We start from the raw sequence: 21286 nt of genomic DNA on the forward strand, positions 1-21286 counted from the left end.
GGGAGCATGATCTTGTTCCAGAATTTTGTTTGGAAATCCACACAAAAGAGAGGATATCCAAACTTTTGCAAACCCTATTTTTCAATTTCACACATCTCAATACTGCTACACTACGTATTTCGGTCTGAAAAACAGAGCATTATCTAGCTTTCTCTGAATGGTATTTCACTGTGATTTTCTCTTATAAAGAAAGAGCACATAATTATGCAGCCACAGTGGGGTGCCCAAACTTTTGCATAAAACTGTATATGTATGCATATCTGAAAATGATGGTTAGAAACATGAATGAACACACCAATTAATCTCCTGAGATTTTAAAGTCACTTTTGAAAAACTAAAGAAAAATACTCAAGCAAATCAGATTTCTACAAAACATACTGTACATGTACTAACTAGCACATTTGAAAAGCATGGTGGGCCAGCTCAGTCATTGTTGCAGATGAAAAAATTAATAACCCTTTAACTTTCTATATGAAAATAGGCCCTTAAAAGTCTGTTCTGTAAAGTTAATAAAGCTGCAGAGAGCAAGAACACCATCAAAGCAGAAATAAGGACAGTTCATGAACCAAATCCCTTGGCCTTTTGTTTAAAATCATTTAGAGATTGACAGATAAAGAACAAACAGGAATGAGGAAAGGGCATGACAGATGAGTAAACACAAACTCATCAAGTGACCAAAACGGCAACAAAAACCCATTTGAAGCCACCCCACCTCTACCCCTCCCTTAAAAAACATCACTCTCCGCCTGTTCACTATGACACAGAGGAACTAGTATGCACTGCTCTCATAGTTCCCATTTTACCCAATCACCTGCTGACCCCTTAGGGCCTAACCACTGACCTTTCGGTGTGGGGGCAGGTGACAGAGGAGAAGCAATGGAATGGATAACAACACCACAGAGGACATTGCCTTAACCCAAGACTCCCTGCTGAGGATGGGGTCACCTGCCTGCATATAGAGAAGGGGGCTCCGTCAGGAATGCACAACTGTTGTTATTGTTTTTCTAGTGCGTTCTGGTGTTGACAAAGGCCCTAAAGGTTCGGGGCTAGTGAAGGAAGATAAGGCAAGAAGGAGGGAGAGGGGCATATCCACAGGTAGAACAGGAGGAAAGGGCCAGGCTTTAACGCCTGAATGCTCTCCAGAAGCTGGAAATAGCTCTGCCTGCAGGGGGCCATGCCTCCGTGGGAGGAGGCCTTGCCATCAGCCTGAGCGGCCGGTGCACGTTTATTTTTAGGAACAAGAAGATTATCAGGTGTGCTATCCAAGTACCAAAGCATGGAACCCACAGCTTTGTGCAGGACTGTAGCCCCCCTGCTTGTCTCCACAATTGAGAGGTTGGTGTCCCCTCAGGGTAGAGAGGAGCGGACCAAAGGTGAGAGCTACTCAGAGGTATAGTCTTGTCTTCCACTAAAGGACTCTACTGAGGAAGTACTTAATGGTTCCCTGGCCAAAACAAAAGCCCTATTCATTAGACTGGGTTGTTATTTGCAGTCTGGAAGAGGGTGATGCCTCTCTTCGGGAACTTTGAGGATGCAGAGATGATTATCTTCGTTGATAATGATACAATGTCAACCACAGCAGGAATAGACACTCTCACCTAAGTCTTGGGAAACTATGATGGGACACAAAAGAGGGCCTTTAGAAAGGGAAACATAGCTAATGACAACCGTGGTAGAATAAAAGTGCAGTTGGTTGAGAGTTTGGCAAGAAAAGTTGTTTGATTAAGGTAAAGGAACCATGACATCTTGCCCGTGGGAGTATGACAGCTGCTCTGATTAAGTACGGTACACAGACGTACATGTATGCGTACATATGGTGTCCTGCCGTGTATCTTGCCTCCCCGGGGAACATTACGTGCTCCTTGCGGATTTCGACACTCACGGCACAGAGACCCATAGCAGCACAGCGGAGACTAATCAGGCAGAGCTGCCAACGGTCTGTCACAATACCACTAGCTACACCACAGGAAAAAAAAAGAGTGAGAGAGTGGGAAAGAAAAGGAGGAAGAGCCGTGAGAACCAGACTGATGGACAGGTAGAGAGAGAGGAAGACAGCAGGAGCACAACAGATAGACAGACTGATACAGGATGACAGACGGGGTGAGGGAGAGGTGATGGAGACACCCACAGGGACAGAGGGAGAGACGGAGGAATTCTTCCTATTTCAGACAGTATCTGTGAGACGACTGACACCCAGTTGGGTCAGGTGGCTTACCTGCGGCTGATGATGAAGACGCCGATGAAGATGAGCAACAAAATCACACTGCCGATCACAGACACCAAGAGCACGGTGGAGTTAGCTCCGTCCCCGATGATGGGAGAAGGAACTGAGAGAAAAAACAACATTAAAGTTCAGATCAAATGTATAATTTTCATGTAAAGTGTCAGATCAAACTTGTCAGCCATTTTAAATTCTTATTGAAGAGCTTAGCTTCATCAGTCAGGAACAAATTCTGTTTCTTTCAAGGTTCTGAACCAACTTAGAATCAAAGCTCTAAAACATTCCACTCTTTACAGAGTTTGCTTTAAACTGCTTTTTAAAAATACCAGCGACTTTGTAGTGAGCAAACAAAGAAACTATCGTAAAGAAAAAGAAAACATACACAAAAGCTATAATTATGTTACTTTAGAGAAATAGTTTCCGGATGAATGGGTGATCCACCCTAAAACTCAACACAGGTCTCTAATTGTGGGAACAAAGACTTGCCATTGTTGGTTCTGTAACACGCACAAGGAAACCTACCTGAGTTGGTCATGAACTCAAAAGGGGCACTGAATTCTCCGTAGCCAGCAGCGGTGCGGGCACGCACATGAAACACGTAGGAGGTGAGTGGGCTCAGGCCTTTGATCTCAGCGCTTCGGGACGAAGTCTTCATTATGCGATAACTGCGCTCGTTTTGATCCTGATTGGATAAGCAAAACAGGAAATGTTGAACCAGTGTGTTAGATTTGTTATTAGGATTGTTTTATTTGGAAACAACCTCTCATAAAATAAAAGGCAAAAGAATTTGTTTAGCATCTGACACTGAAAACTCAGCCAGGCTTTTGTAGGGAAAACCGCAGCCTTGTTGTACAAAAACAAGTATGCCATCTTTGTTTTCACTTGCTCCCTAGAGTGTAACCTGAATTTGCTTGTTCAAAATTCCCGTTTCATCACTACATCCAAACCACTTAAATGATGTTGAGTTTGAACCAAAACAAGCAAAGGAACGAAAGTTTAATTGTTTTTTCGATATCCCCTAATGTTTGGCTTGTAATTGTTGGATCACAAAAGAGGAACCTTTGTGACTTTTGTGTGTGTGTCAGAATGTGTTTGCAATGGAAAACCTCAGTGTGTAAGGGAAAGGAATACGACCACGGCTGCAATCTGTAATCAGTCAGCCAGAGGAAGACACAGCAGGAGCAGAGAGAGGAGAACGCTGTTATCCTCTCTCTATCCCAACGGCCTACATGCTCCACCCCAGATCTGTCCATCCACCCCATGCTGTTCTGACCCGCCAGTTCACCAGACTCCTACTGCGAGTGTGAGTGAGTCTGGTCTGCCTATGAACTAAAATGCAGTTCTCTGGTTTTGATGTGCCTGACATCATACAGCCCATGTTAAGGACTTAAGTGAAGGCTTTACGTTGATTGCAACAACTTAAAATGTTCAAAGAATATCTCTCCCATTTCTTAGGCCTGACAAAAAAAGTCATGTCACTATGTCTGAATTACATTAACCAAAAGTAAATCCTTATCCTCAGGCTGTGAGAATGAGGAACCTGTCTAAAAGAGTTCTTAAACAGGACAGATTGCCTAACTAAATAGCTCAAGTATCACAATCTTTCTGGTGAAGATGGTTGACCACGTTTCTGGTTAAGAAGCCTCATGGGGCTTTAGGCCAACATCAAAGACACAACATATGCCGGCCTATTCCTCAAAGCAGAAGTTTTGCACACTTCTTTCCCATGAATCATCTCACCTTCTCATAGTATTTGACCTCGTACTCAAGAATGACTCCATTGGGTCTCTCGGGCTGTTGCCATGCCAAAGACACAGCATGTCTTGTGATGTCCTTGGCCTGGATGGTGGTAACTGGAGAGGGAGCTGGAACCGGAGAAAAACACAAAGAGAAAACTCTTAGTGTTGCTAAGAGAACATCAACCACCAGCTGTTTCAGAGAAACACAAATATGCTATTGCAATAAAGCAATGATGAGGTATGAGATATATATGTTGTCAAACTGAGAAAACTTAAAACAACAACAACTACTACAAAACGCTGGAAGCAATGCACGTCTGAAAATATAGTAACTACAGTTTTATAACTTCCAGAAAAAAAGCAGAATCGTCAAAGTGCACATATTATATCATCCACTATAAGAATCAGACAAAAGCTTCTGATTCTTTCCCTCCTCTCATAATTCCACTTTGCTACTACAGAAGGTCCATTGATGCAGTCATCTAGGGTGCACATGCTTATCTGTAATCTTTAGGGTTTTATCAGTGACACTCTACAGTTGCCAAGGGGAATTTAAGCCAGACCCTGGGATGATTCTGGCTCAACTCTTCAGCACAGATAAAAAAATATATATATAATTAGAAACAGATCAGTGTTTAATACTTATCCCATATTAACTTGATTTGAACATTTCCTGGTGAAAATAAGAAAAACATGTCGCTATGCAGCTGCAAAGCTTTTCTGAGTGTCGGCAACAGCAATGATTGCTGGTTACTAGACTGCTTAGAACAAGTTGCTATACAGTTTAAGGGGTATTTTGAGTGTGTGGAGATTACTGTTAGGCGGTAGCTAACAATACAAACAATAGTGTAGATTAAGCTCAGTTGCTATGGTAGTAGTAGTTGCTAGAGCAATGTGAAGTGGTAACCACTCAAACTTACATAGTTCCTAGAGAAATGTTGGGTATTTACAACAGTGTTAAAACCATGTTGCTATGCAGTTGCTAAGAAATTCTGAGTGGCTGTAAGGGGTGTTTTACTGAATGAGCACTGCGCTATGTCTGACAGATCACACGATTATGTCTTTCTGTTTTATTTATTCTTTTAAAGCACATTTTAATACTTTTTAATCTGTTTTAAAATAATTTTTATTCTTTGTTTTTTATTTCTTATACTTTTAATTTCTTAGCACTTTTAATAATAATAATAATAATAATTTGTTACATTTATATAGCGCTTTTCTGGGCACTCAAAGCACTTTACACAATGGGGGGGGGGGGGGGGGGATCTCCTCATCCACCACCACTTTTAATTACCATTGTGTACGAAATGTGCTATATATACAAACTTGTCTTGCCTATTTGGCTACTAGTATATTACAGATTTTTACAGAAATTCTCAAAAACGACTCAAGCAAAGCAATGCAAGAAAACCTTAGTTTTACTACCATATTACCAACATCATACCTGAATCCAATAGCTATCCTACCTAATTAGCCAATCAACAATGTGAGAATTAGGGCTGGGCCGATAAACAATATAGTATCGAATCGCAATAAACTTTATGACAATAACAATGACAAACTCTGCACTTTTTTACTCTATACAAATCTAAGAGCCAATCACACAGCAGAAATTTGCAACAATGGCAATCTAATCTCATTGTTGGGATACTTTTTTTAAATCTGGAAGCATTTACAGCTAATATCGAAATATACAGCTGAAGTCAGAATTATTAGCCCCCCTTTGAATTTATTTTTTCTTTTTAAAATAATTCCCAAATGATGTTTAACAGAGCAAGAAAATTTTCACAATATGTCTGATAATATTTTTTTCTTCTGGAGAAAGTCTTTTTTTTTATTACGGCTAAAATAAAAGCAGTTTTTAATAAAAAAATAAAAATTAAGGTCAAAATTATTAGCCCCTTTAAGCTATTTTTTTCCGATTGTCTACAGAACAAACCATCATTATACAATTAGTTGCCTAATTACCCTAACCTGCCTAGTCTGTTATCTTTTTTCCGTTAAACAGAAAATGGGGGTAAAATAAACAGGTGGACTAATAATTCAGGGGGGCTAACAATTCTGACTTCAAATGTATATCGTTATTGTTCAATATGGAAAAGAATTAATCAAGATAGCAGTTGTTGCCATATCGCCCACCCCTAGTGAGAAAAACACAATGTGTACACAAAAAGAAAGAAAAACAAAATTTAAAAAGTCTATAAATTAGGCCCTAACCTAAAACAAGTTATCTAAGTTATTGAGAGGTGATCAATGTTCAGAGCATTTAAATAATCCCTTTTCAGGCACACTATAGATGTCAGATTTTTAGTCACCCTTACTTAAAGTAAAAGTTTAAAATTTAAGACATTTCTGAATTATTTCTTGTAACACTAAAATGTAACCAATATTATCAAATGTTCTTGTGGTTTGGCATGTATTGGTAAAACAGAGTGGTGTTTAAAATGTGTATTGATTACAGAAATAGCATACTGTATGATTGAATGACCAACAGACTCATATTGCTGTTCATTTTAATCAGCTTATACATAACTTAAATACTTTACGTTCTTATACTTTATCTCAGCTCTGAACAAGTGAAAGTATCTAGAAGTGAGTAGTGATATTGGTCAAATTTTATTACAGAATGAAGCATTTTTTATTTACACTTTAAATACTTTGTCACCTAAAGATTTAAGTTCTTGTAAAGTTTTTTTTATTTATTTTTATTTTTTTGTATATATTCTTTTTCTAACATTATTTATTAATTGTTGATCGGCTGAACATGATAGCTATTGGTTTCGGGTGTGATGTGGTTAAAATGATAAAGCTTTTTTGTATTTCTTTCTTGGTTCTCTTGTATTGCTTGTTTGAGCTGATGAAGACCAAGTAGGTCAAAACATTTTCTTAACTAACATTTTTTTTTTCTGAGAGCAATAGTGGCAGTGTGGCAATTTCTGTTTAGTACTAGGATATTCCAACCACTGAATACATGTTCTTACAAAGTTGTTATGGTCTTTGCGCTTGCAAAGTGTTACTACAGCATGTAGATTCTGGGATGTTCTGGCTAGAAACAGAAAAAAATACTGATATGAAAGCACAAGTAGAGGATTGCATATTTGGCTTGAATGCTGTAGAGCAATACCTGCTCAAAGCCCCAATATAGGGGGCCATAAATGCTAGGAACAGACAGTGAGGAGTGAAGGTCTGTTTGAAGAGTGTAGCGACAGGTGTGATGGCTATTACAACCAGCGCACACCAAAACGACGATGGTGAGAAAGACTCTTGGAAGACCCCGCTCCTAGAGGCCCTACACACACAGTCCCCAAAGCCAGACAAAAAGGCACTTCCTGTCTCACGCTTTCTCAAGAACCCGAAATTAAACACCTTGTAAAAGTTAACAGTCCACCCAGCGCAAACAAATGCGAACGGCCAACAAATGTACGTATGCGCAATTTGACCCGACACGCGGTTTAATGTCATAAAAATCCATTCTGACAGACACAGACGAGAAGTAATTAGAAATTTCTCTGTGGTGATATAAGACAGAGAACTTTCACAGAAGGGAAAGCTGATTGCTGAGTTGATGACTATGTTCGGGATCGGAGTGTGGTGAGAAATTCAACACATCACCACCCTACGACCAGATCACATGATGATATTACTCTGGTATTTAATGAAGTCATGACAGAGGAAATATCATGTTCAACAATAATTTGTGAACATAAGCCACACACTTACCCGCTTGGTTGGTGGTAACAGTCACAGAGACTGCTTGTTCGGGTCCAGGACTCTGTTTGGAGACCCCGTTGACTGCCCAGATCTCGAAGGTGTAGTTGGTGTGAGCCTGCAGGTCATTTATGGACACCCGGGTAGTGCGTAGGCCCAGCTGCTGAGGGGAAAAATGGATGCCATTGCCACAGGGCTGACAGCGTTGACCGTCCGAGCTGCACCGCTTGCATATAACGTTATAGGCAAGGTCCTGTCTGCCACCAGAGGATGCTGGAGCCGTCCACTCCAGATTCACCGAAGTCTCGTTCACATTGGAAATGAGGTGCTGAGGAGCAGATGGGGGCTCTACGAAAAGACAATTTTGGAAAAAATGCACACTGTCAGAGAAACTAAGCCAAAATAAGCGCATGATTTATGCTTCATTTCCGTTACAGTGATGTCTGAAAGTTCTGGAACAAACAAAACAGGATTATGACTGTGGCAGAGATTGATCTCAAAATACACCCTTGGCAAGGGAATCTTCAATGGCAAACAAATACACACCCCTTTTATTGCCACTGCAGGCAGATGATGTTACAGGCTATGACAGATAGGAGTCTGTTTGTGTGCTTTTGTGTATTTGTGTATATTTGCGTTGTTTTTCTCTGCGGTGTATTCGTTAACCAGGCGCTGCTGAATTTAAAGATAATTACATTTATGACAAACCAGCACCACAGGCGACGCAGTGCTAGCTGTGCAAAAAGGAAATACACTCAGAGAGGGAAAGAGAGAGAGAGAGAGAGAAAGAAAGAGAGAGAGAATGATTACATCTCCATAATTGAGCAACTTGCTGATAGGGATCTCATAAATGCTAATTTGGTCGCCCTCGCTTGCCATCTTTGGTGTAGCAATGACGTTCTCATCATGAATATGGTTTTCTAAATCAGCAGTCCCAGGTTTATTTTCTCACAAAGTCTACCCAAGGAACTTTTTATTGCTCAGTGGCTGCACTTTTATTGCTCAGGAGACTTAATTGAGTTCACACTTATGTTATACTCCAGTATAAACTTCGATTAAGAAGTTTCTCCTAAAGTTTTTGAAGATAAACTCTGGCTGTTATAGATCAGATCATTCATTTAAGAGAAACCTACACTGTAAAAAATATATATATTGTATATTTGTATTTGCAACTTATATATTAACGTATATAATATATTAACTTAACTTGTATATTGTCATTGTAACTTATTAAACTAAGTTATTAAGTTCTAACTTCATTTTTTTATAAGTTGCACAAGTTGTTTTAAGCCAGTTTAGCCTAATATAAGTTCAATGAACTCATAAGGTTAATGTGATTCAGCTTAATTTAAGCCAACCAGGTTTTTTTTTTTTTTTACAGTGTAGATGTGTTTGAGTTTGGCATTTAAACGACAGTTTGAGTCTTCTTTTTTAACTCCTTAGGATATAAACATCTCTTCCACTATTTTTAATTAATAATAATTCCTTACATTTATATAGCGCTTTTCTAGACACTCAAAGCACTTTAGACAATGGGGGAATCTCCTCATCCACCACCAGTGTGCATAATCCACCTGGATGATGTGATAGCAGCCATATTGCACCAGACCGCACACCACACACTAGTTGATTGGTGGAGAAGAGACAGAGTGATGAAGCCGATTATAATATAGGGATGGTTAGGAGGCCATGATGGACAGAGGCCAGTGAGCAAATTTGCCCACGATGTTGGGGTTAAACCCCTACTCTTTTTCGAAGGACATCTTAGAATTTTTAACAACCACAGAGAGTTGAGACCTCAGTTTAACGTCTCATCTGAAAGACTGCGCTCACTGAGCAGTATGGAGTCCCCATCTATATACTGGGGCGTTAGGGCCCACACAGAACGCAGGTTGAGCGCCCCCTGTTGGCCTCACTAACACCACTTCCGACAGCAACCTAGCTTTCCCATGTGGTCTCCAATCCAGGTACTGACCGGGTGCAGCCCTGTTAGCTTCAGTGGGCGACCATGTGAGAGTTGCAGAGAGCTATCTGCTAGCTTTCTCAGACAAATGAGTAGTCCCGCATCCAAAATTGCACCAATGGTTAATATTGGCATTTTACCGGCAAAAATCTTTAGATCTAAATCTTTAGATGGTTTTATGGCCACACATCCAATGCCAAACTAAAAGAAGTGTGCAAAGAGAACGAACATTCAAACAGGATGCGTCTCATTATCCCTCCTCCAAATCTCCCCATATGGCGAAAGCCGTTTTCAAATATCTCCATATCCTCCGAATCATTTAAACACTTCAAACACATATCTGACCCAGGTCTGGATTAGATTGAATTCCTCCTGACTGAGCCTTAAGTGTAAATGGTCTTTAAACTCTGTTTAACCTGTATTAAGTATGTGGCTGCCATCCCCACCCAAAAGACTGAGGTGAAGTGAGCATGCTCCCACGGTGGCTTGGTGCCACACGCTCTGTGATTGACAGGAGCTGATTAAGTCGACTGGCTTCACTGCAATTTAATACGATAAGGTGAGAGAGAGAGACTCGACTCAGCAAGCGTAATGGGGTCGTTCCTCTCGCGCCTCTTTGCTGTCTGTCTCCCCGCTTTCTCGCATTTCGCTTTTTCCTTCCCTTGCTACCTAGCGCCTTTTTATCTCATTCGTTGCGTGAGCCTTTAGCGCATTGACTGTTGAGTATGTGACGGGTGCTTCTAGGTGAACGACAGACGGCATTATGAAAGAGAGCTCCAATTAAAGAGGCTGGAGAAAGCTGGAAAGACAATCTGATACGTAAAATGGACGCCCGATAGGTGCATGAGAGCCCTTCCCCTGCCCAACCTGTCACCCCTGATCATTCAGATCTAGAAAAGCCCAATACATCTGACACCATGAACACATCTGTCCTGAATGCCAGTGCCACCCATTTCACAGAAATCTTGAATAGATTTATCAAGTAACACTTTTTTAAATCCGCCCTAGGCTTGAGTCTGCAAACTTCTGAGTGTGAGAAAGCGTGTGTCATGAATGACTGAACGTGTGTGTTCGGTTTTTACGATTAACCCTGTCGTCTCGGCTCAGAGCTGTGGCGCGCCGGCAGTCGAAGCTCTGGTGCAGGTCTCTATTTAACAAGCAGAACACTGTTATCAAGTCTATGACTCACCTCAGGGTCTGACACACATATCTATCTTTACTCATCATGACAGGACTCCTCCCAACTCAATACTACACGCACACACATTTTCAACCAGTCATGAAACTTTTTGATTAGGCAATGCAGAAATAAAAGGCACAAAATAACATCCGCTGCAATTAAACAACCAATAATTTGTCACTGTCAAGCACATTTGAATTATTTTGGTCCCCAAGTTTGATAAGTAGCCTTTAGGAAAACAGCTTCAATGGTGTGTGAAGTAAACAGCTGCGGTTTGATACAAGTCCAGGCGCTGCTGGTTTTCCAGATTGATACGTGCTTCCTCGGTTCAAAATCCCTGACCTGTTCTAATGATTACTCATGTTTGTTTACGTCTGTGTTTTTAGTCTCACCAAAGCCAGACGTTTGACTTCAAGCATAATCTAGTCCACATTTTAACTTCAGCTAGCCAAGAACGTTACACTTTGATAGGAGGAATTGATAAGGCTGACATTTAAAATCAACTTAACTTTGAAACTGGGTGTAGTTATTTAAAACTTCCCCTAGACATTTTACATTAGGCATCTTTAATTACTATGTACTTTGGTCAAAAACATGTAATTGCTGGGTATGGTGCACTTACTGCGTTAATGTTGTGCTGCAAAATATTTTTGTTGCTATTAAGGTGGGATATGTTTGACGGATTGTTCCCAAAAATAAAATGTTTATGATATTATTTCTTCTGTTGAACACAAAACAATTCATTATGAAGAATGTTGTAGTAGTAGTAGTAGTAGTGTGGAAGTCATTGGCTGGTTGTTTCTAACATTCCTCAGTATATTAGTCCTAAGTATATTCCTCATTCCTTCGTTTGTGTTTAACAGAAGAAAGAAACTAAAACAGGTTTAGCAAAAAAGGGGAGGATGAGTACATAAGTTTAAGTTTAGGGACATGTTTAGTGGCATGTGTAGGTTTAAAGTCAACAGTAGCGATGTTTCTATCCAAAAATGAGAATTAACATTATGTGCAAAACTGGATGAGAAAGACATGCAAATAAAACTGCGTTTCCATCCAACGAGTCAAAGAGAACAAAATTGTCATTTCCTGATTATCTGGCACCAAATATCAACAGTAAAAACAGAATTTGCTGTGGTAGGAGAAGCTGCGTGAATCTTTTCTTTCTTTTATAATAAATATCTTGCGCCTCAGATGGCAATCCTGACACGTAGTGAATACGGGGTGGCATTTAAAGGCATAAGACGCAAAGTACAGATGCTCTTGATTCTGTAGGTCGTTAATAATGTAATAACACTAGATGGTTAGCCATTTTAGATTGACTAAAACAACATTTCAGATATTTTACAAGGTGCTCAGCCTGCTGGTTTGTCCATTCACACACATTTTTTTCATCACAAGATCTAATTTAACAACATCACATGACTTTTTTTAAATGCACAAACTGGAATTTGTGCTGTAAAAATGTTTCAATCGCAATTTATGTTCATCTTTTCTTATTGAATAAAAAGTTTACTCTACTCAGTTATGTGTATTTGTTTTTTATGCACATTTTCAAAACTTATCCACATCTTGACATTTCCATTAACCAATTTTTTATGCGCATATTCCAAAATATAGCTACTGTAATTATAGCTTTAAGTACATTCAGGTATTTTTTATATAGTAATACAATGCTAAAATATTAATTATTAAAAATATTAATAAATAAGAGTATTATTAATATAAAGTAAGTCTATTTTTTATCCGGACACTTTTATTTGGGTATACAAATTTTTGCACCACTATCTTACATGAGTTTGTTAGAACAGTTCCAGTTTTGCCTTTGGTGTGGACTGATCTAATGCAAAACCAATAAAACAAATTTGCACTTATCCTCGCATAGAAAGCATCAATTCAAAAGTGAGATGGATGTTTTTCTTATGCACCAAATCAGCATATTCGATTGATTTATAAATGATTATGAGACACTAAATAGTGCTGTAATTATGCTAAAGATTCTCCACTGCCATCACAGGAACAAATTACAATCTAAAATACTTTAATATAGAACTGCTATTTTAAATCGTAATAATGCTACAATATACCTTTTTTATTGTATTATTTATACAAATTCAGCCACGGTGAACATTTTAAAACTCTAGTTCAAATTCAAATTGCATTACTGACTAGGCATGGGGTAATAACCAGATTCAAGGTTTACCGCAGTTTTGAAAAGTTAGGGTTTTAAAACCACTATAATTTTCTGTTACACAGTTCCTACGATATATGTACGTTTTTAATGTGTGTTTTTTTTACAACTATTTTATTTATTTTATTTTATTTATTTATTTATTTTATTTTTTTCGGAAAAGACCCTACATATCAAAATCTACTGGTCAGCGCAGAATTCAGCAAATAACAAAAATCATGAAAAAAACAAAAAAAAACAAATCATGCTTATACACCAACATCCAAGCATGCTCTGGACCTGAACAGGGCAGTGGCTTCCTATATAACCAAAGATGCCTTTTCAAGTTGTCAAGAAATCTGTGTTTTTAAAACTAATAAAGAGAGAAAAAGTCAATGATTTGTTTTTTATAAATTAGCCTGAGATGTTTACAATTTAAAAAATCTTTCAAATGTTTCTTAAAATAAAATATTGGTGTTCAATGGGGGGAAAAGGTGTTTTTTTACCCTGATATATATACAAAAAAACATTTTTTAGAGCAGTAATCACAACACAGTGATAATTATATCCAAGGTTATCATACCGTCAGTATCTTATACCAGCCCATGCCAACTCCTGATACAAAAAAAAGGTTATGTGATGCACAAAGTGTATTCTAATCCATGAAGATACTGTGAAATCCACTTACGTGTGCAGGGCATAGATGCAGGGTCCGTCTCAGACCTGAAGAAGCCTTTATCACAGGCACAGGAAGTAGATCCCTCTCTCACAGAGTAGCTGTGCAGGGGACACTTAGAGCAGCTGCCGTCTGTGGCTAGAGCTCTGTAGTTGCCGATCTTACAGGCTGCACAGAGAAAGAAACAGAGAAAGTGGAGACGTTACAGATCATGAAACATAGTATACTGCTAAAATATATTATGACCTGGAGATAAAAGTTTTCGTCGTTCAAGTCCAGCGAACATAAGACACTCAGTTTGTGAATGTTCATGTGAAACACTGTGCAAATAACATTTTGAAATCTGCTAATGGTTGCATTTAACGGTGCTATTAAATGATTAGTGTTTTTATAAATTAACATTACAGGAATTGTTCACCCAATTTACTCATCCTCAGGTTCTTTCAAACCTTTATGAGTCTCTTTTTTGTTGAACCCAAAAGGAGATAATTTGAAACATGCTGGGAATCGGTAGCCATTGACATCCACAGTAAAAAAAATAAAATAAAATGAGGCCTTTTAAGATATTTTTATGCCACTGATTATATAATGATTTTATAACAGCCTAATAATGCAAGTAGCCATAAATGCTTTAAAATACGTATCATTCTTAAGGTATAATTTGATGTTAAAAAGGTAAAAGTTCTATTATATATACTATTATCATATTAGGTAAATGTCCAATTGCAAACTTTGACACCTTTGAGGTAGAATGTAAATGTCATTGTAAAATAGCTTTGACGTCATTTGTGTATTTGTAAATATATATTGCAATGGCAAAAATTATTAAGGTCATCTCCAAAAGTTGCACGATAAGTCAACAAATAGACCTACTGTACTAATATTATAGAAGTCAATGGCTACAGTTTTTCAAGATTCTTCAGTTGCTCTTCTTGTGTTGATTATATAAAATAAAATCCAACATAGGAACACGTGGAGCATGAGTAAAAGATGAGAGAATTTTAATTTTGGGGTAAACTATCCATTTGAATAGTAGATTTTTAAAAAATTTAGCTGATAAAGATAAAATATAAAATAAATTAAAATCAAATATAAAATAAATCAAAATTAAAAAATAAATAAACAAATAAAATAAATAAAACCCTGATCTATTATAGTAGATTATAAAAAGTAGCTATTACAGATAAAATAAAGTAAAATAAAAAAATTAACTGAACTATCCATGTAAATAGTAAATTATAAAAAGTAGCTGATACAGATAAAATGAAGTAAAATAAAAAAACAGAACTATTCATTTAAATATTAAATTTAAATAAAGTACCTGATTCAGATTAAATAAAATTTTATAAAATTAAAAATAAATTAAACTGAACCATCCATTTAAATAGTAGATTATAAAAAGTAGCTGATGCTGATAAAAAAAAGAAACCTGAACTATCCACTTGAATAGTAGATTTAAAAAGTAGCTGATAGGGATGCAAAAAAAAAAAAAAAAAATACTAAACTGGTCCTAACAAATGTATATCATGTAAAACTAATTAAAAAGTTATCATAATCGAATATAAACAAACAAACAAACAAACAAATAAATAAATAAATAAATAAATATATAAATAAATAAATAAATAAATAAATAAATAAAAGCTGCAAAGGAAGACAATCGAGATGTTAATGGTCCTGAACTATGTAACATACTGCCACAGTATGTCATAATTTGCTGATAAAAATCTTTGTCTTTCACCTCCAGCTATCATAAGCCACTCAGTGTGTGAATGTTTATGTGTAACACACTGTAAGGGAGTGGTGTGGAATTTCTGAATGACAGACAGCAGTGCACAGCTTTCTGACACTCTAATGAAGAGAGGAAGTGATACCAGAGGAATGCACTGTCATTAATCCTAACACCCAAACCCAGCCCTCTCTCTCTTTCTCTCTCACTCACGTTTTTCAGCTCTGTTCTCTCTCTGTCTCTCTTTTCAAGTTTGTCCACTTTCTTTTATTTCTCATCCATTTTTGTCCTCCCTCCAGCATTATTCTTTTCATCCTTTGTTTGTTTGTCTTTCCACTTCCTCCTTTCTGTTTTTTTTTTCTTCTGTTGCTCCCTCTAAATATGCCACACACAAACACAGAGGCATAATTTCCTATTTATGGTGACAGAGACAAAGGAATGCTTTGAGGTCTTTTATTGACTTTTTTTTTTCTCTCTACAAAGCCATCGATGCCTCGCACAAGTACAGATAGCATTTGAACAAGAATAAAACCGCGCTACTTACGACATTTATCTAAGAGTATATCGATTTGCAGATAGTTTACAGATGTGTTTGCCTAAAAGGCCCCATCGATATAAACGCTCAGCAGAAAATATCACAAATCATAATAATGCTCTTAGCGATAATCATACATGCTCTTAGCAAAGCATTATGGGAAAGAAACACAAGGCTTTTATATGACAAATAGGACAAACAAGCTTTCGTGTGTCGGGACAACGGGCCTTAAAGGGCAGTCTCTCTCAGGGCTTTGTGTGCCATTCAATTACATTCATATGAATGAGAACAAATGTGGAGAATATTTGTCTTTCACTGCGCACAAAAGTTTTGGTCTGGTGAACTCTGACCTGCAAGTTCACAAAGCAATAGAAGTAGTAAACGTCAAAGATTGGCCTACTGGGTGAAAATTAAACGTGGGAAACTACACTGTAAAATATCCTTTAATTATTAGTTTGCATATTTTGCATGCATTTATGGATATTCATTTCATTATGGAAACTTGATATGTTGATTTTGAAAGTTAAAAGTTCTGCAGTTGAACAAAGTGAGTTTTTTTTTTTTTTTACATTTTAGCAGCCTAAAACAATATATTGTACATATGTTGTAAGAAATCATATATACCAATATATTGTAAGAGATAATACAGAAATACGTGTAAAAAACTACAGAAAAAATACTGGAAGTTTATTACCAGATTTTTGTACTGTAATTTACTGCACCAGTCCAGGTGAAATAACACTTCAAGCTAAAGCCGCACGATATTGGAAAATTTCGATATTGCAATATTTTATTTTTTTCTGATATATATTATGATACAGTTTCACAAGATGGTTTGAATAGCTAAATTTGACAGTTTTCTGGGGAGTTTAACAGTATTTAGGTACATAAATAGACTAATCACATGAAAAAAATGCTTTTTTACTTTGTTTTGATTAGTTTCTAGCCCAAGTATCTGCAAATTCTTAGACCAAGTAAAAATATTGTTTTGTTTTCACCTTCAGAAGTCAAAATTAAGAGTTTCTCCTTAAAACAAGCAGAATTAACTGCCAATAGGGTAAATAAAATTATCATGACCTAAATATTAGAAACAAGACAAAATTATAAAAAAAAGTTTGTGTTTTTGCATAAACAGTATAAATGATTAAATAAAAATGCCCAAATGTTTTAAACTCTCTTGAAATGCTCACTGTCATGGGCTTTAACACATGCAAATGATAAACTTTCACTCTATTTTGGTTGAATACAAATCTACAAATCGCATGTGTTCTGTGGCTCCTGGTCAACTATGATTCCAACTCAACATTGCATAACTTGAGATGTGACTATTGCAGATGTGCACATTGTGATATCAATGCTGCTATATATTGTGCAGCCCTACCTCAAGCTATTAAAAATGTAAATAAAAGCCAACTTTTCAACAACAACAACAACAACAACAAAAAACAGTCCCATGTTGCAATTCAAAATCAAAAATAAACAAAAAATAAAAAATAAAATCACAAAATGCAGAAAACTGCTCATTTGTGTATATTTTACATCTTTATAATGTTTTTAAGTAAATGAAAGTATAAAAGAAAGAAAAGCTTAATGAGTAACTAAGATTTTGTTTTTGAAAAAATATATATTTTATACTATTTTGCTTTAAAAAAGTAAAAAATAAAAACAAAACATAAAGCTAAAATCAAAAGTGTATTATCTGAATTTAACCATCTACCCCATGTTCAACACTATCATTAATATCATTAATCACTATCACTATCATTAATATAAAAACTACAGTGACACACTGGGGAAGGCATTGAGCTAAAACTCTTCTATTTTATATCTCAGAAGAAAGTGAAATAAATATTGTAAGAAATGAAGAAATAAAGAAAATAAAGAAATAAATAAAGTAATTATTTAACAAGTGCGGATCATGACCTTATAAATTAGTATATTATAGAAGACCAACACACCAAAATTTAAATACGGCTAGGTGCAGTGCATACTTCACTATGAAAACTACAATTAAATGAAAATATTCCTATATTTTTAAGATTCTAAACAATCTCATACTTAAAATTCACTTTCCAGGCTGCTACTGTACACTGATCCTGTTATGTAATCCAAAATAAAATATCACTACTCCCAAATATAGCAGTATATTAAACGTAAAACAAATTTTGATTGCTTGTGAAATATATTATATATACACATACTTTAATTTTAAGTGAGAATAAGTTCTCTGTCTTAACAAACCAAGAAGAGCAGACAAGATGCAGGAGGTCAAGAGAGACAGTACTTCAAACAAGTATCCCTCATCACTCTCTGCCTCATTCTCTCCTATTTTCTCTCCAATTCTTTTAATCTCACATAAGTGTCAGAAACCCCGGGGTCGCATTAGTGCTCGCCCTCGGGAATCGCCACCTTCCAATCTCCTCCATTTCTCCATTTCATCCCTCCCTCCATCAAAGTCTGCCCAGGGGCCAATCACTCGCAATCAGCCGCAACAGGCACGCTTGATCAGAGGACAGAGCTGGCGTACATCTTCAGAGAGCAGATTAACGCAGTTTTGTCATCTTCTAAACTGGATCCATAAAACAACGGTAGGAGGGTTGAGGGGATGGAAAGATGGGACAAGCTCAAATGCTGCCTTGGGTCGTGACCTCAGCTGGACGAGCCTGCTTTGTAGCCGTGCGTTGGAGGAGAAGGATGTGGGAATTAGAGCCTGATCAGCTTTGGTTCATCTTAACTCCAGCTGGGGGACAGAATTAATTGAAGAAGATTCTTGGGAAGCTTAAAGCCCCCAGTTAAGTTTTTAAAGGTGTTATATTTAAGGACATGTATAAGCCAGTGGGCTCCAAAACAGTGACGAATGTCACATTTAGAAGATATAAACAACCAAAGCTTGCAGTTTGTTGCTTCCACCTAAATAAATCAATGATTTTTTTAAACAACACTTCGTACTTCCGTTTCCTATTAAATCTGACCAGTCAAATGTTCTATAGTATCTGACATGACCCACCCCCCAAATTTGCTTTTCAGTTTATGAGGTTGAGCTCAACCACTGTTACTTACAGAGCTGTGGTAAAACAAAATGCTATTAACTATTCTTTATTAAGGGGAGCAACTACTTTATGTCCCACCCTGCCTGTATGTTTCAATGGGATATTCAGCTCTTCTACCTTGCAGAGTAGAAAGCAATGGGATAAACACGTTTTCAGCCAATGACAAACTTCTGGTGAAAGGTTTATGCAACTATTTTTAATGTCATAAAGTTCTTTTTTATGACATTGATGTTGTGATGTAATTAAAACACAATAGGAGGACAACAGGTGACTGTTTTAAGGTCCAAGCGCCATAGAAAGCATATTTTAGTTTTGGTGTCTCCTGAAAAAGACCATGCATTGGATGGTGGGATGAAATCGCTGACATATTTAGCATTCATTTAGTTCAATTCAACTCATGCTTATTTTTATAGCGCTTTTACAATATTGTGTCAAAGCAGCTTAACATAGAAGTTGTAGTAAATTGAAACTGTGTCAGTCGAGGTTTCAGAGTTGAAATTCAGTTTAATTCAGTTCAGTGTGGTGTAATTTTCACTGTTGAAAGTTCAAGCACTGAAGAGCAAATCCATCGATGCGCAGCTCCACAAGTCCCAAACCGAGCAAGCCAGTGGTGACTTATGCCGAGTTCAGACTGCATGATTTTTTAAAGTAGTCACGTCACAGACGTTTTCACGCTGCATGACTATCTGGGGTGGCGTTCCGTCTCTGCTGTGTTTATACTGCAAGGTAGATTGGTGACAGGGCCTTTCACACTGCATGACTTTAAAATGGGAAGAATCGCTGACAACTTGTCTTGGTCCACAAACTACATCTCATAACCAAACATGCGAAAAGTGACATGGAAACAACGTGAGGTCACATATTAATTCTTTGGTTATAAACTACATAATGAGAAAGAAGCCTTTAGTGGGGTAGAAAATGTACTTATTTTGCTCACCCAAACCTTTGCTCACCAGGGAATAAGCAGTTTTTCCTCAACTTGGTTTCTTTTTTAAGGCGGTTGTGATATTGCTTAGATGATAAGTCACGCAGAATCGAGTGCGCCTGCCAAATTTACACTATTTTTTCCTTCATTTCTTGGGTCCAAATAAACTGAAAATGTGTGGTTCTAACTTCTCCAATCTCCCGCTGGTCTGCAGATACCCATCCTAGTGGATGCTGCCTTCTCATTGGCTGTAGGTAATCGCTGATGTTATTTTCAATCAGAACACATTTCACACAGCATGATGACCGGCGACAGCTCCAGATATTAGCATGCCATATAACTCACTTATTGACGATTCTCTCAGATCACATCTTTGATACTTCATAATGTGTGATTGATACTTATGGGAACGGGCACCTATTTGCCTGTAATTTCAGGCATCTGTTTGGGATTTCTCTGTGAGTCAAAATTGGGGTTAAAATCATGCAGTCTCGCCATTAGTTGTTTAAGCTCAAAACGAGATGAAAGACTGTAACGCAAGCGCAGTAAGTAGCAGCAGGATTGCACAGAAACTCCATTAAAAAATACTACTGCAAAAAACCCAACTGAGACCTACTTTATTTTGTATCAGGCAGTGAAGATCATAGATTTTTAAAGAAATCAGTTCTTAAACGTGCTGATTTTTTAATGCCGTGGAAGCGATTGGGCTGACTGACTGAAAATTAAAAGTCCATGTGCATACACCCCATTGAAATGACATCACACATCAAACAAAAACACACATTTAAAAGCACTTTCCGGGACCTTTAAAAGCCACACTAGGAAACCGAAGAAGGTGCGTTCGAGAGCAGACCTCGAGTGCAGGAGCTTGGGTCTTGTTTACGAGCGAATGCACTCGTTGACTTGCAGCACTTTTCTCAAGCACTTAGGACATCTAACACCCTCCACCTGCTTAAGAGTCGAGTGTTTTCTCAGTCCCAGACCCTTACGGAAGACGACCAGCTGTCTCGTCCTTCCATCCCAGGTCCCTCATGAGACTCCTAACAGCTCCTGGTTTCCATTCCACACACGGCTCTCATCTCCCCCTGCAGATCTGACCTTTCCTCCCTCTCTCCATGAAGCCTCTGACCACTGGCTTGGACAATAGGAGAACAATCATGCTCTCATTGTCCATTCTGGTAGACGATTGAAGAGATGAGCTTACTGCCTGTGACATAATAGGGCTGTAATTACGAGCCCATGCCCCAATATTCAGGGTCAGCGATTTCGTCCCGGCGTTCACCGCATGGACAATGTCGTTTTCAATAGACACCATCGCAAACTGAGATATGAATGCTTTCTATGGGGTTTGGACCTTAAAACAGTCACCTGTTGTCCTCCATAGAAAGACAAAATG

General features: G+C 37.6%; 1 protein-coding gene across 10 annotated transcripts in view; it reads right to left on the reverse strand.

The window, feature by feature from the left end:
* Positions 1 to 21286, reverse strand: part of epha4a (eph receptor A4a) — a 68207-nt gene that overhangs the window by 18658 nt on the left and 28263 nt on the right. For 7 of the 10 annotated variants that reach the window (XM_005171318.5, XM_005171317.5, NM_001005919.2 and 4 more), the window contains exons 4-8: positions 13664 to 13819; positions 7681 to 8016; positions 3962 to 4086; positions 2744 to 2903; positions 2216 to 2327 (exon numbers count right to left, since the gene is read on the reverse strand). In XM_005171318.5, the coding sequence (XP_005171375.1) occupies positions 2216 to 2327; positions 2744 to 2903; positions 3962 to 4086; positions 7681 to 8016; positions 13664 to 13819 (889 nt within the window). Of the gene's footprint in view, positions 1 to 841; positions 950 to 2215; positions 2328 to 2743; positions 2904 to 3961; positions 4087 to 7680; positions 8017 to 13663; positions 13820 to 21286 lie in introns of all 10 variants that reach the window. The other 3 variants (XM_005171316.5, XM_005171315.5, XM_073920877.1) reach the window with 1 other exon arrangement.

Source organism: Danio rerio, chromosome 2 (assembly GCF_049306965.1).
Source record: "Danio rerio strain Tuebingen ecotype United States chromosome 2, GRCz12tu, whole genome shotgun sequence".
Taxonomy (NCBI): Eukaryota; Metazoa; Chordata; class Actinopteri; order Cypriniformes; family Danionidae; genus Danio; species Danio rerio.